The 14774-nt window shown below is 43.2% G+C and overlaps 1 protein-coding gene across 1 annotated transcript in view; it reads left to right on the plus strand.

The window, feature by feature from the left end:
- The window catches only part of DUOX1 (dual oxidase 1), a 278604-nt gene that overhangs the window by 122297 nt on the left and 141533 nt on the right, over positions 1-14774 (plus strand). Inside the window, exon 13 of the mRNA XM_040413827.1 lies at positions 12070-12245. Within this exon, the coding sequence (XP_040269761.1) occupies positions 12070-12245 (176 nt within the window). The remainder of the gene's footprint in view (positions 1-12069; positions 12246-14774) is intronic.

Genomic DNA, 14774 nt, shown 5'->3' on the forward strand with positions numbered 1-14774 from the left:
CTATTATAGTGCCGGCGATTTGCGGTCTACAAAAAGTGGAACGCACATTGCCGGTGTTCGTGTTTTGCAGATCCGCAAAACACATACGGCTGTGTGAATGGACCCTAAGCATAACACATTCTTGATTTTAGATGATACTTTTATGTTCAACTTTAAAGGAGAAAATAAGTTAATCACAGAGAGCCATGCTGCTGGACCACCCATTAGAGGCATAACTTGAAGCTCCACTTTCAATGTGCCATTTATAATACTGGTGTCTTCTAAAGTGGCAGGGGGCCCTAGAGACCAGGTGTGGCTGCTAACTCTCCATTCCCTAAAGCTATGTATAGTACCTGATCCATAGCATACTCACCATGGAGACAGACTATGTCATTGCTGTGAGGCCCATGTCGTAGCAGACCCAGTGCTTAAATCCTTCTCACCTTCTGGATGTACTGTAGCACTAGAGCCTTTTCCTGCAGCTTCCAAGGACTCTATGTGTAGAGATTGTATCAGTTCAGTGGTAGCTGTATAAATTCCTGTGCACTGAGCTCCCCCTACTGTTGGCTGCAGGCAGACAGTTTTATCATCTACCGTGTGAAGGGAAATATGATTTAAAAATGTACAAAGGAGAATTGTCACATTTCTACCAATTGGTGTCCTAGAGGCTCTGCTCTCTCTGGACTTTGACAGGGTCAGGAATGAGGACGGATTGACAGGGTCAGGCATCAGGATGTTTGCCTGACCCTGTCAATCAAAGAGCAGAGGGTGCATGGTTTGGATTAATTTCTCCAGGCGCCTGTCACACTAATGAGGCGAACTGGCCATCTGATCTAGGACTGCAGCCCGCAGTTTGGCAATGTGGAGAATTACTGAGAATTTGCACGACTTTGGTCATTTGGGACGATTGCATGTATATGTGGCTTGAGACTCAGGGAGGATCATCATAGTAGTCATTCCCTATACACAGCCTTTGGAAAAGCTTACTCTGTCAAATACCTGAGAACTATGCCTACTGATTGTAGTTGTGCTGTTACATCCATTATCTATTAAGTAAAAGGGAGACTATATTTTATGACTAAGCCTTCCTGGTCAATGATCTCCATTCTAAATCTGGGGTTTTTCCTGCTCTCCTGTCTTGCACCCCACCACCCATTTATCTAACATCCAAGGCACCTCCAGACAGGAGACCCCAATGTCCAGAGGGGTAGAAGGGTTGCGCCCCTCCCATCACTGCATGGCCCAAGGGAGCGTCAGGGTGAGTACTGCCATTGTGACTACCGCTACTACTACATCTATCATTGCCACTAGCACCACTCCCATCCTCTGGCTCTCCCTTCCCAGGCCCATTGCACAGTGAGCTGCTCCTAGAGGTGTCTACAGGTAGCTAACTTTATCGTTCATGGTGTAAAGGTAAGCAGGAGATCAGGAGCTATATGCAGAGATTTATTAATGTATCTATGGCAGTTGTCTACCATAAAGACATAGAAAAATAAAATATGGTGCTCAGGCTAAGATAGTGGATAAGTGTCTGATTGAGACTTATGTGTTTCCTCTTCATGCACCACCATTCATTTCAATTTTCCCTGTTCAGTGTGCATCGGTCACTGGTATCTACTGTAGTTAGACTTTTGAGCCTATTTTGCTCCCTATTATCTATGCTATCAGAAAACTTTATGAGATCCCCATATACATCTCTTATCAGAGTACAGTGCAAGTAAAAGCCGGAGCTACACCTAGACTTTGTGTAACATTTTTGATTTACTTTAACTATTGAGCTACATGTACTGTAAACTTTTGTAGGACTTTTAATTGATTTAAACTATTGCGCTGTAGCTGTTGCTCAAAGCGGTGATTTGACTTGTATGTAATTTTGTGCCTGCAGCTGTCAATTATAGTGCTGCAAAAAGTCTAGATATAGTGCCAACCTAAGGCCACTTTCAAACGATCAGTATTTGGTCAGTATTTTTGCATCAGTCAAACCTGGAGTGGGTTCAAAACACAGAGGAGGCACAAATATTTCTATTATACTTGTTCTTGGTAGCTTCCACTCCTGGCTCATAAATATTGATGCAAAATATGGACTAAATACTGATTGCGTGAAAGTGGGCTAAGATAGAAATGAGTGGCTCCCATCTGGCAAGCTCTGCATGAGCATCATTACATCTTGTTGGAGCTTGCTACATTTATTGTTCTTTGTTCAGACCTCAGTATGAAATTGGCCTATAGAGAGATCATTATAGCCCTGATATGGCTGTGTGCATAAAGCCAGAAGCTGATGTAGGTATGTCCAATAATCAAGGAATAAATCCTATTAACTTTGACAATCCTTTATATCAAAATTGACAGTCATATGCGTCCTACAACAGATTCCCTGATTTTATGACACCACTATGGTTTAGAATATACTGTTTTCAGTTTAATAATTGCGAATTTTGAGCCTTTCAGAATTATTTGTTTTATTAGAAAACAGTAGCAGTTTTTCCTCAGGCACCTGCTTGTAACGCATACAGAACAGGAGTTTGCTAGTAATTACGTGCAGATTGGGAAAATTTGCTAGAAAAAGGGATTTTTGCTAGTAATACAATAGGCTGTAAAACTAGAGAAAAGAGTTTATTGGGTTCATTAAACTGCTGTATGCTAGCATATTTTACCATTCATGTTTTAAGAGTGCAGAGCGGTGCGCTCTAATCGATTCTTAAAGGTACAATAGCATTTCCCAGTGGTCAAGTAATCCACTCGGCTATCTTTTCAGACCATAGACTTTGAATGGAGTAGCAGCATGCATGTTTGACTGCCACTCTATTCATGAAAGAGGGATGAGGCCCATGCACTGTGAAAGCAAAGGATTGGGCATACTGAGCCTCACTATCTGGCAGTTGTGGATAGTGATGAGCGACAGGCGTCATATTCAAATTTGTGATATTTCACGAATATTTTGTAGAATATTTGTCATATATTCGCAAATTCGTATATTCGTTATATTCTACATTCTTTTTTTTTCTGCGAAAATCGGCAAGGTAATGATCGCGTAATATGCGAATATTGCGCGCTCAATACAGGCGTCAGTCAAAATCGAATATATAGCACTATAGAAAATACTACTATATATTCGTTTTTAGAATATTTGTCTTTTTTTCCATCTGACCACATGATTCCTCTCTGCTTCTTGCTTGTGGACCAATGAGTCATTGGCCCACAAGCAACTTAAGCAGGGAGGAATCATGGCTTCAGATGGAAAAAAATGACAAATATTCTAAAAAGTGAATATATAAAGTATAGCACTATATTCAATATAGTGCTATATATTTGTTTTTTAGAATATTCGTCATTTTTTTCCATCTGAAGTCATGATTCCTCCCTGCTTAAGTTGCTTGTGGGCCAATGACTCATTGGCCCACAAGGAAGAAGTAGGGAGGAATCGTGTTCAGATGGAAAAAAATGCAGAATATTCGATATAACGAATATATAGCACTATATTCTAAATATTCGTGAATTCTCAAAGTGACGATATTCACACAAAAAATTTGCTTTTAGAATATTTGTGCTCAACACTAGTTGTGGACACCCAACCTCCCCAATGCACATAAGATAACCGGCAGATTCGGACAACTTTAGAATAACAAAATTTTAAATAAACTACGCGTATATGTAAAAATGCTGGAAATGTCCTAAAAATATTTTTTCTAATATACTTTATTAATGTATTTAGCTTTTTCACTAGAAAAATAGCCATCTGAACTTGGCCTCTACTAAGTGCTATAAAATCACTATATTTGTACACCACTGTCAGCGTTGTACAGTGTAGGCAGACAGCAGGAATTGTATTGGAGGGAGTGTATATCTCGCCCAGAAAGTTAAGCTGGGCGAGATATTAAAAGCCGGATAATGTTGTTTTGTTCAGCAGCCTAGTTGCTGAACTGTTGGTAAATAGTAAAATCAGGGCCAGCTTGGTTAGAGTGGGGAATAGGTGGTGGTGGGATTCACCACTCCCAGAGAGTGGGGAAGACTCAGCCCGTTCAGCTGAGGAAAGAGTCCCTCATTAAAGGTGCATAAAAGTCTGAGGGAACCAGCAGTGTCTCTGCAAACAACCCAGCTGAGAGACACCCGCAGTCTACAGGCTGGTAACCGAGGCGAATGTTACCATACCCTGGGAGAGTGAGGCAGGGGCCTCAGTCATTATACCAGCTGAGCCAGGTAAATGCGTTTTGCTGTTACTTCTGTTCAGCCGAACCAGGCGAATGTGTTTTTGGTTTGTTTATTTCTGTTATCTTGCTGAACCCTGCGGAGCTGAAATAAATCTCTACATTACTGCATTGGGACTGTTGCATTTGTGTCACCTACCCCGCTTCAGAACATTACAACAGATTCCACTGTACTATGGAATGGGGCCACAGCGAGAACTGTATACGGATCGCTGCTCCTGCCTGTGCCCCCTGATCTTGTCTAACTCCTAGCACAGTACTTGCCAATGCGCTAAGCCAGGATTTACCTGAGCTGAGTGGGCTCCTGTCTGAGTATGCTCTGCCCACTTGAAGCCTCTGAATATAAGCACATTGTTACAGGAGAGCTTTCAGCTAGCTCCACTAATGTAATGATGTGCTGATATTCAGAGTTTTCAAGTGAGCAGAGCATACTCAGACTGGAGACCGCTCCGCTCAGGTAAGTCCTGGCAGAGCGCATCGGTAAGGCTTGTTTCACATTTGCGTTAAGAAGATCTGGCAGGCTGTTTAGGATAGGAACAGACTGCCAGATCCATAACTGCCGGGCGCTACCGGGCACTGCCCGAATTCTGTCCGGCCCCATTCGCTATAATGGGAACCAGTGGTGATTCACCTTGCAAATATGTCGAGAAGCGGCCCAGACAAATACTGCTGTGCTGGAATGAGACCAGACGGAATTCCAGGACCGCATGACATTCCACAGCATTGACAGATCTGGCAGGCTGTTCCCTGCCAGAACAGTCTGCCAGATGTGCTTAAACGCAGATGTGAAACAGGCCTAAGTGCTGTGCTAGGATTTAGCCAAGATCCGGGGGCACAGGCAGGAGCATTGATCGCTGCAGTCCCATTCCACAGTACAGTGGAATCCGTACACTGCTGACATGTCAGTGGTGTACAAATGTAGTGATTTTACATTTTCAGAAAAGGCCATGTTCAGATGGCTTTTTCTCTAGTAAAAAAGCAAAATATATTAATAAATATCATAATATATATATTTGTGGTCGGGGCACTGATGGGAGAACGTAACTCCTACCTGTTGATGAATAACTAAAGCGGTTAGATTTGTGCCGAAACCGTGCCGTCGTAGGAATGCCTAAAGGAGGCCAAAAATAAACAACAAATTTCTTCCAAGATAACTTTATTACAACACCAAACTTTGAAAAGCATGAAACATTTCGGAATTCGGATGAGGTATATATCCATTAAAACAAGAGGAATGCCAGCGACCTAGTCTCTTGAGGATATGTGCTGGTACTTGATTTTTTTGACGCGGCGGATGCCGCCCCTATGCGAAAAGAATGCCCGGATACTGAGTACGGGTCTATTCCAAGGTTAGCCAACAATACACGAATGTGGGTTATAAATTTGGGGCAGGTGAGGTGAGTATCGTTGAATGGTTGCAATGGGCTATCGGGCAGTTTGTCATTTAGCACGGTCAATAGCTGTTGGAGAACACGAACGGGGCACCAAAGATGTGTGGTAGGAAAATATAACACCTGAGTCGGGGGGCCTACCTGAGACGTCCTAGTGGTAATTAGCGATAGTATGAAGCCGTCTCTGGTAGCGTTGAGCTGTCTGATGGTGACAGACCTATCACAGTTAGGAGGGGAAGTGAACTCTCCCGGTCTCAAGAAACCGTAAAAGGCCAAGTACATGGCTGCTTTCACTACTAAAGTTTGCTGGGCACCGAAAGGTTCTCTGTTCAGCATGTCGGACAAATCATGGAAAACCTGGCCAGTAATGGGTTGCCGGCAAGTGCGTCTCTCATTGTTACATTTGTTCAGACCCTTTAGTGTGGCTTTGATGGCATGGATAGAAAACAAGGGACCCTCCTCCGGGTGACTCATGGCTCTGAAATGCTGAACTCCCGCGAGGTAGGATTTGACCGTGGAGTGTGACAGTTTTAAGTCAGTATGAAAGTAACCAATGAATGCTAGAATCTACTAAACAAACTCGGTGTTGCCTTGAGGAAATTTGTCCTGGAATTTGCGAAAAGCTCCCCAACCTGTCTGAGTAGTATTAGGCAAGAGGGATTTGGCTAATAACGAACGAGCTATGGCCAGATGAGTGTCTAGATTAGGGTCAGAGAGGCGTATGGAGGGACTGGTGCACCGATGAGGTCTGCTTCTGGACAAACCTGCGAGAAAAAGGAAAAGTTAAATCGAGATAAGGCATCGGCAGCTGTATTGTTAGTCCCGGGAATATGCGAACATATGTAACAGAATTGGTGTTGTAGGGAAAGAAGAACCAGACGTCTTACAAATGACATAACGTGAGGGAATTTGGATGACCCGCTATTCAGAATGTCAATGACTGCGGAATTATCTGAAACAAATGATACTGTTTGGCCAGGCCATTCTTGACCCCAGACGTGGGCAGCTGCTACTATGGGACAAAGTTCAAATATTGCCGAAGTCTGAAAGAAACCTGGGATTGAGCTGACTTCACTCGGCCACTTGTCCGCTAGCCAGTGGGTGCCAAAAATAGCTGCAAAGCCTGTATTTGCAGCGGCATCAGAAAAAACTACGGGAGAGTTGTTGGATATTTCAGGAATGAAAAGCGAAATGCCATTCCACTGCCTAAGAAAGTGGTCCCACATGTTTAAATCGGCAATGATCAGCTCGTCCAGGCATATCAGGCTATCCTGGGAGGGGGCTGTAGGGAGGAGTGTGAGCAAACGAGAAATAAATGCCCTACCTTGTGGTATGATGCGCATGGCAAAGTTTAGCATGCCTAAGAGTGACTGTAGCTCCACTTTTTTGACCACCCTGGTTAACTTGAAATTGTGGATGACTTCCCTGATCCTGTGTAATTTGTCATCCGGTAATCTGGCTAGCATATTGTGGGTGTCCAAAACGATGCCAAGGAAGGTGATGACTGTGGGTGGGCCCTCAACCTTCCTGGGAGACACAGGAACGGCGAGTTGACTGAAACAGTTTAGAAGAGAATGAAGGTCTTTTGTGGTGGAGTCAGGGTGTTCGATAATTAGAAAATCATCTAGGTAGTAAATGATATTACTGCAGTGGAATTCATGGATTAGTATCCAGTGGAGAGCTTGGGCTAACTGGTCGAAAAACCATGGGCTACTTTTGGAGCCGAAGGTGAGTTTGAATGCAAAATAATAAAGATTCCTCCACTTGATACCATGCCACTGCCACAGAGACGGCTTGATAGGCAGTAATTTGAAGGCATCTGAAATGTCAGCTTTTGACAGGATTGAGCCGGGGCCTAACTGCAATATGATGGCGATGGCTTGGTCTTTGGAAGAATATCTCATGCTGACTTCTTCAGACGGAATGAGGGAATTGATGCTGGGAATGGACGAACCATGCGGGGCAGACAGGTCGATAATCAATCTCTTTCTTGCTGAATTTACCAGTAACCATGCCTACAGGACTGATCCTCCAACGTTCGAAGGGTGAGGACAAAAAAGGGCCTATCACGAAACCTTTTACTAACTCTGCTGCGATCAATTTATTGGAGACATTTGGGTTACGGTCAGCGGATTGTAAATTTTTGCATTCGTGTGTAGATTCTGGTAAGGCAACCATCCCGGTGTGGAAACTAAACGTGAGACCTGTGACTAGGAATTCCACAAAACCTGGGTCGTGATGGTAGCGCAAGAACCGTTGCAAGCAACCTACGTTAATGACACACATGTAACCTTTAACTGATTTTAATGAACAGACTGACCTAGGATGGGCTATGAAGCAATTAGAACAAACATGCAGCAAACGACATTGACTATAGTTACAGGATGAGTAATTGAAATTGTTGCATATCTGTGACCTACCGAGAAGTTTGATGGATCTACCTAACTTATCTACAATACCAGAAGATTTCTGCAGTTCAGAGGGCCCGGCAACCGGCACTGTGGTACTGAACTCAGCACTGGGAGCGGCCTTATGACACCATACTGTGGAATGATAAATGGATTAACACAGGGAGCATGATGGGGCCCTCAGTCCGGCGAAATGCCCGCAAAATATCTCGGTGTTAATGTTGGCCCAGTTCGTAACGAACTGGAACTGACTGAGAGCAGCTGCTGCCTTAGCTGAGAATGAACAGTGGTAGTCATAGAAGGAAGTACTACCGTACTTGTGTCCCAGTTCAGTTACTCTGAACAAATACAGATTTAGTTCTTCCCTCTGGTCAGAACGCACTGAGAAGATCAAGTCTCTGTACAAACTGAAGGCAAGAACAAATTCTGCTATGGTGAGTTTGCGATTCAGCCTGTGGTCCAGGCCTCTTAGGACCACCGACACATCACCACAAGCAATGACCTTACTATCGGAAAGATCCCGGGTAGCGATAAGTAAGGATGCAAGGTTAACACCCCTACCTCCAAGGATGTCTTTCTTTATATTGGTAGGAATGAAGTGCACCGGGGTGATATTGGGCACTGCTACTATCGCACCTGGGCCCCCCGCTGCAGATGTGGAAGGGATGGCTACATCGGTAGTAAGCGGAGTATGAGCGGTACCACGGGACTCAACAGCTTCCAGTCTGGTTTGGATATCCAAGACAGACAAAGTGAGGTTGTTCAGCATGACATGAATTTGTGCGAGGGAAGTCTGTACTGTGGTCCTGGAGACCTCTTCCTGACGTTGAGGGCATGAGTTAGCGATGAGCAGACGATATAGTTCGGCTTTTCTGGCAGTAGAGGGAAACGGGATACCCCTTTTTGATAGTTCCGACATTAACTTGGGGATGGTCCTCTTGCACAGAGATGGAATACTGCCCCCTTCTGACATCCTGGCGGCGTTCTCATCGACCGAAGCCTCCACTATGTCTGATGCATGTGACATTTTGCCTGCGGGTATAGTATGCCACAATAAATCCCGGTAACCAACCCGTCACCAGAACCACGTGGCAAACGACACCCGTGCAAGACGTGAGAAGGCCCGGAACCATGCAAACTGTGTTGGGTATATATGAGGGATGAGTGACACGATGAGCCTGTGAAGCAACCTGAACCGATTGTTGAATCCTGACTTACCCACGGTGGTGGGTATGCTAGGCAGTGATACGGAGCTAACATTACCACCTGATAGGAATGTTACAGTCAGGTCCATAAATATTGGGACATTGACACAATTCTAACATTTTTGGCTCTATACACCACCACAATGGATTTGAAATTAAACGAACAAGATGTGCTTTACCTGCAGACTGTCAGCTTTAGTTTGAGGGTATTTACATCCAAATCAGATGAACGGTGTAGGAATTACAACAGTTTGCATATGTGTCTCCCACTTGTTAAGAACCCAAAAGTAATGGGACAACTGGCTTCTCTGCTGTTCCATGACCAGGTGTGTGTTATTCCCTCATTATCCCAATTACAACAAGCAGATAAAAGGTCCAGAGTTCATTCCAAGTCTGCTATTTGCATTTGGAATCTGTTGCTGTCAACTCTCAAGATGAGATCCAAAGAGCTGTCACTATCAGTGAAGCAAGCCATCATCAAAACACAACAAACCCATCAGAGAGATAGCAAAAACATTAGGCCTGGCCAGAAAAACTGCTTGGGACATTCTTATAAAGAAGGAACGCACCGGTGAGCTCAGCAACACCAAAAGACCCGGAAGACCACGGAAAACAAATTGTGGTCGATGACCGAAGAATTCTTTCCCTGGTGAAGAAAACACCCTTCACAACAGTTGGCCAGATCAAGAACACTCTCCAGGAGGTAGGTGTATGTGTGTCAAAGTCAACAATCAAGAGAAGACTTCACCAGAATGAATACAGAGGGTTCACCACAAGATGTAAACCATTGGTGAGCCTCAAAAACAGGAAGGCCAGATTAGAGTTTACCAAACAACATCTAAAAAAAGCCTTCACATCTCTGGAACAACATCCTATGGACAGATGAGACCAATATCAACTTGTACCAGAGTGATGGGAAGAGAAGAGTATGGAGAAGGAAAGGAACTGCTCATGATCCTAAGCATACCACCTCATCAGTGAAGCATGGTGGTGGTAGTGTCATGGCGTGGGCATGTATGGCTGCCAATGGAACTGGTTCTCTTGTATTTATTGATGATGTGACTGCTGACAAAAGCAGCAGGATGAATTCTGAAGTGTTTCGGGCAATATTATCTGCTCATATTCAGCCAAATGCTTCAGAACTCATTGGACGGCGCTTCACAGTGCAGATGGACAATGACCCAAAGCATACTGCAAAAGCAACTAAAGAGTTTTTTAAGGGATAGAAGTGGAATGTTATGCAATGGCCAAGTCAATCACCTGACCTGAATCCGATTGAGCATGCATTTCACTTGCTGAAGACAAAACTGAAGGGAAAATGTCCCAAGAACAAGCAGGAACTGAAGACCGTTAAGCAGTAGAGGCTCTGTGATATATTATATTGATACTTTTCGTAACCCTATAATACTACTGTGATTAGTTTGCAGTAGAGGCCTGTCAGAGAATCACCAGGGATGAAACCCAGCGTCTGGTGATGTCTATGCGTTTCAGACTTCAGGCTGTAAATGACTGCAAAGGATTTGCAACCAAGTATTAAAAAGTGAAAGTTTGATTTATGATTATTATTCTGTCCCATTACTTTTGGTCCCTTAACAAGTGGGAGGCACATATGCAAACTGTTGTAATTCCTGCACCGTTCACCTGATTTGGATGTGAATACCCTCAAATTAAAGCTGACAGTCTGCAGTTAAAGCACATCTTGTTCGTTTCATTTCAAATCCATTGTGGTGGTGTATAGAGTCCAAAATGTTAGAATTGTGTCGATGTCCCAATATTTATGGACCTGACTGTAGGTTAGAAATAGCAAGTAAAGACTGACAGCTACCCTACTATACCCTACTAGTTGTAGGAAGGAACGTAGAATCACGTAGAACCACAACACAGATCCTGAAACAAAAGGAGACGTAAGAACCTAGCACTAGAGGGAGAAAACATGGGAAACTGTAACTCTCCTCCTGCCCACAGTACCTGACAGACCACTAGAGGGCACTAGAGACACTGCAAGGAGTGCCTGTGGAACCCGAATGGCAGATCAGCACGAGGCAGGGGTGAGTGAGTGCGGGAGCGGGCATAACTACGATGAACTTGTGCTGCAGCTTGCAACCCTACCTCGCTAGCGGCACGGCGGCCCGTGCCATACATTACAGGTGTGAGATGCGTGAATCTATTTGGGATCGCGCTGACCCCTGCTCCCTACGATTCATGCCGCGTGGGAGCCGAAGCTGTCGAGCAGAATGCTCCGGTGTAGCTCCCCCTTACCTAGGGAGCTGGCACCGCCGGCCGGACTTACGACATCGGAGCTGCGATACGAGGCAGCCACTTACTTGTTCTTGGTGCGAGTTTGTCGGCGAAGTTGTCAGGCACGGAAAGTTCTCTGGCTAGACGCTAAAGCTGTAGCACTTTCCCACACAGAAACGACGCCAATGCTGAAACGACGTTCGTTGAGGGAGGGGACATTCTGCCATGATATAGGCAGCGGTGCCCCTCCCACAAATACAGGCCAATAAATCGGCCTTAAAACATATATATATTAATAGTATAATAGAAAAAATATTTTTAAATACATTTTTTAAAGGTTTACTTACTCTTTAATCTTACGTATAGGCACATTTAGTAGGAGATGGTGTTGTTCATAGGTGACTCCTTTGATAAATGTCTGTCAATGAAACAATGAGTCAATATGAGCAGTACATCTATGACATGAACGGCACACTGATTTAAAAGAAAATGTTAGGAGAAGTATTTAGCAAGTATGACTTTCTGTGAGCTACTTTTTGCCTAAGAAGTGGTTTTGGGAGCATGGTATTTCATTATGTTGTTATATTGTGTCATTTGTAGAGCTGCCAGTGTGAAAATCAATTTCACATGTTCTGTATTCCAGATGTTTGATGCCTTAGCTCTATTATATAACAATGACACCAATAAACTGGAGCTGCTTCCGGGAGCGCTTTTGGAATGTTATGGAGATCCTGGAGAGCTGATCATGGCCATTACAATGAACCAGTTCCAACGATTGCGAGATGGAGACCGATTTTGGTTTGAAAATAAAAGAAATGGGTAAATAATAATTTCATTAGCAAGATGCATGAACTGGGTAAAGAAAAATAATCAAAATGAAGCAACATTTTCATCAATGTGGATCTAATAATTATGAACAGAATGCATGCAAAAGTAAATTTTATCTGCGATTGATGATGTGCACTCCTGGGCAGGCTGGCTCCTTACATTGAATCTAGCTGCCCCTGGGCAACGGTCCCTGCTACCGGAAAAACCCCTACCAGGGTGATTACTGGATCATAGTCAGCCTGGGCAAGATAAGTACTTAGGGGCTTATACTGATGGTGCTGCCTAGATTATAAATACTGCAAATATTTGGCACCTCTTCTGTAACGTGTATATCACACACCTACACTGGGGGCAATGTCTGTACTCTAACTGCTATGTGTATCTAACATCTATTATTACTTTATCTATGTGTACATCACACACGCAATGAGGTATACCCAATGTATTTTCTTGCTATGTGTATCTTGCTATGTGACCGAGTCAACGTTAGTACTATATCTGCTATGCATATCTACGTAACATCTAGTATTTATCTATGTGCACATTAATTACACAATCTGATATACTTCTCTAGGGTTTCCATATTTCCCTAGTTTTTTGTTAGTATATACGATACACACACATTTCTCGCTTCATCTAGTCCTTGAGATATTTATCTTAGGGGGATTGATATTATTATTATTTGTTATTAAAGCACCATTCATTCCATGGCACTGTACATATGATAAGGGGTATACATACAGTACTGACCAAAAGTTTGGACACACCTTCTCATTCAAAGAGTTTTCTTTATTTTCATGACTATGAAGGCATCAAAACTATGAATTAACACATGTGGAATTATATACATAACAAACAAGTGTGAAACAACTGAAAATATGTCATATTCTAGGTTCTTCAAAGTAGCCACCTTTTGCTTTGATTACTGCTTTACACACTCTTGGCATTCTCTTGATGAGCTTAAAGACGTAGTCCCCTGAAATGGTCTTCCAACAGTCTTGAAGGATTTCCCAGAGATGCTTAGCACTTATTGGCCCTTTTGCCTTCACTCTGCGGTCCAGCTCACCCCAAACCATCTCGATTGGGTTCAGGTCCGGTGACTGTGGAGGCCAGGTCATCTGGCGCAGCACCCCATCACTCTTCTTCATGGTCAAATAGCCCTTACTTTCAAAGTTTTCCCAATTTTTCGGCTGACTGACTGACCTTCATTTATTAAAGTAATGATGGCCACTCGTTTTTCTTTACTTAGCTGCTTTTTTCTTGCCATAATACCAATTCTAACAGTCTATTCAGTAGGACTATCAGCTGTGTATCCACCTGACTTCTCCTCAATGCAACTGATGGTCCCAACCCCATTTATAAGGCAAGAAATCCCACTTATTAAACCTGACAGGGCACACCTGTGAAGTGAAAACCATTTCAGGGGACTACCTCTTGAAGCTCATCAAGAGAATGCCAAGAGTGTGCAAAGCAGTAATCAAAGCAAAAGGTGGCTACTTTGAAGAACCTAGAATATGACATATTTTCAGTTGTTTCACACTTGTTTGTTATGTATATAATTCCACATGTGTTAATTCATAGTTTTGATGCCTTCAGTGTGAATCTACAATTTTCATAGTCATGAAAATAAAGAAAACTCTTTGAATGAGAAGGTGTGTCTAAACTTTTGGTCTGTACTGTACATAATACAGACAACTAAGCATGAACAACAAGAGTTACAGACTGGTACAGAAGGGGAGAGGGCTCTGCCCGCAATGGATACAATCAACAAGGTATTGGGGAAGGACACAGTAGGTGAGGGTAAAGCTGGTCATAGGGGTATAATGGCAGTAGGGTCACTGTATGTTGTAGGCTTGTCTGAGGAGGTGGGTTTTCAGGTTTCTCTTCAAGGTTTCTTTTTATATCTAAGGTTGTCTCAATTTACCAACTATTTCCCTTTTGTTTCTCTATAGTAAGAGCCCCTGATGAACCCCAGGATAAGAATCCCTGGGGAGAAACGCATTGAGACAATAGCTAATATCCTGAGATATCAGAACAATTAAAATCCTACCTTCCCTTTTTAATGTGTACATAGGTATATTAGTATAGAAAAATACAAGTACTATTTTTGAGATCACATTTCTCTACCTGGATACCCCAGTGTGCACAGGGTTTTTTTAGGTACAACTAAGAAGACAGTGGGATCGCCCTTGTCAGGGAGGCAGTTCTGCTATAAGGTAGTTCTATATATAAACTAACAAATTAATGAGGATTGTGGCAGCAGTTAAACAAGATGCGCACTGTGATATATTATACCACCCTTTAATACTGAGGCACAGTATATATATATATATATATATATATATATATATGCTAACAGATTAACAGGGAATGTGGCAGCATTTCAACAAGATGCAGACAGCGATATATTAGACCGCCCTTTTACACTCAGGCACAGTAATTCTATATATAAACTAAGACATTAACTGCAAATGTGTCGGCAGTTCAACAAGATGCAGACGGTGATTACACTCAAACTGC

The sequence above is a fragment of the Bufo bufo genome, chromosome 1 (assembly GCF_905171765.1).
Source record: "Bufo bufo chromosome 1, aBufBuf1.1, whole genome shotgun sequence".
NCBI lineage: Eukaryota > Metazoa > Chordata > Amphibia > Anura > Bufonidae > Bufo > Bufo bufo.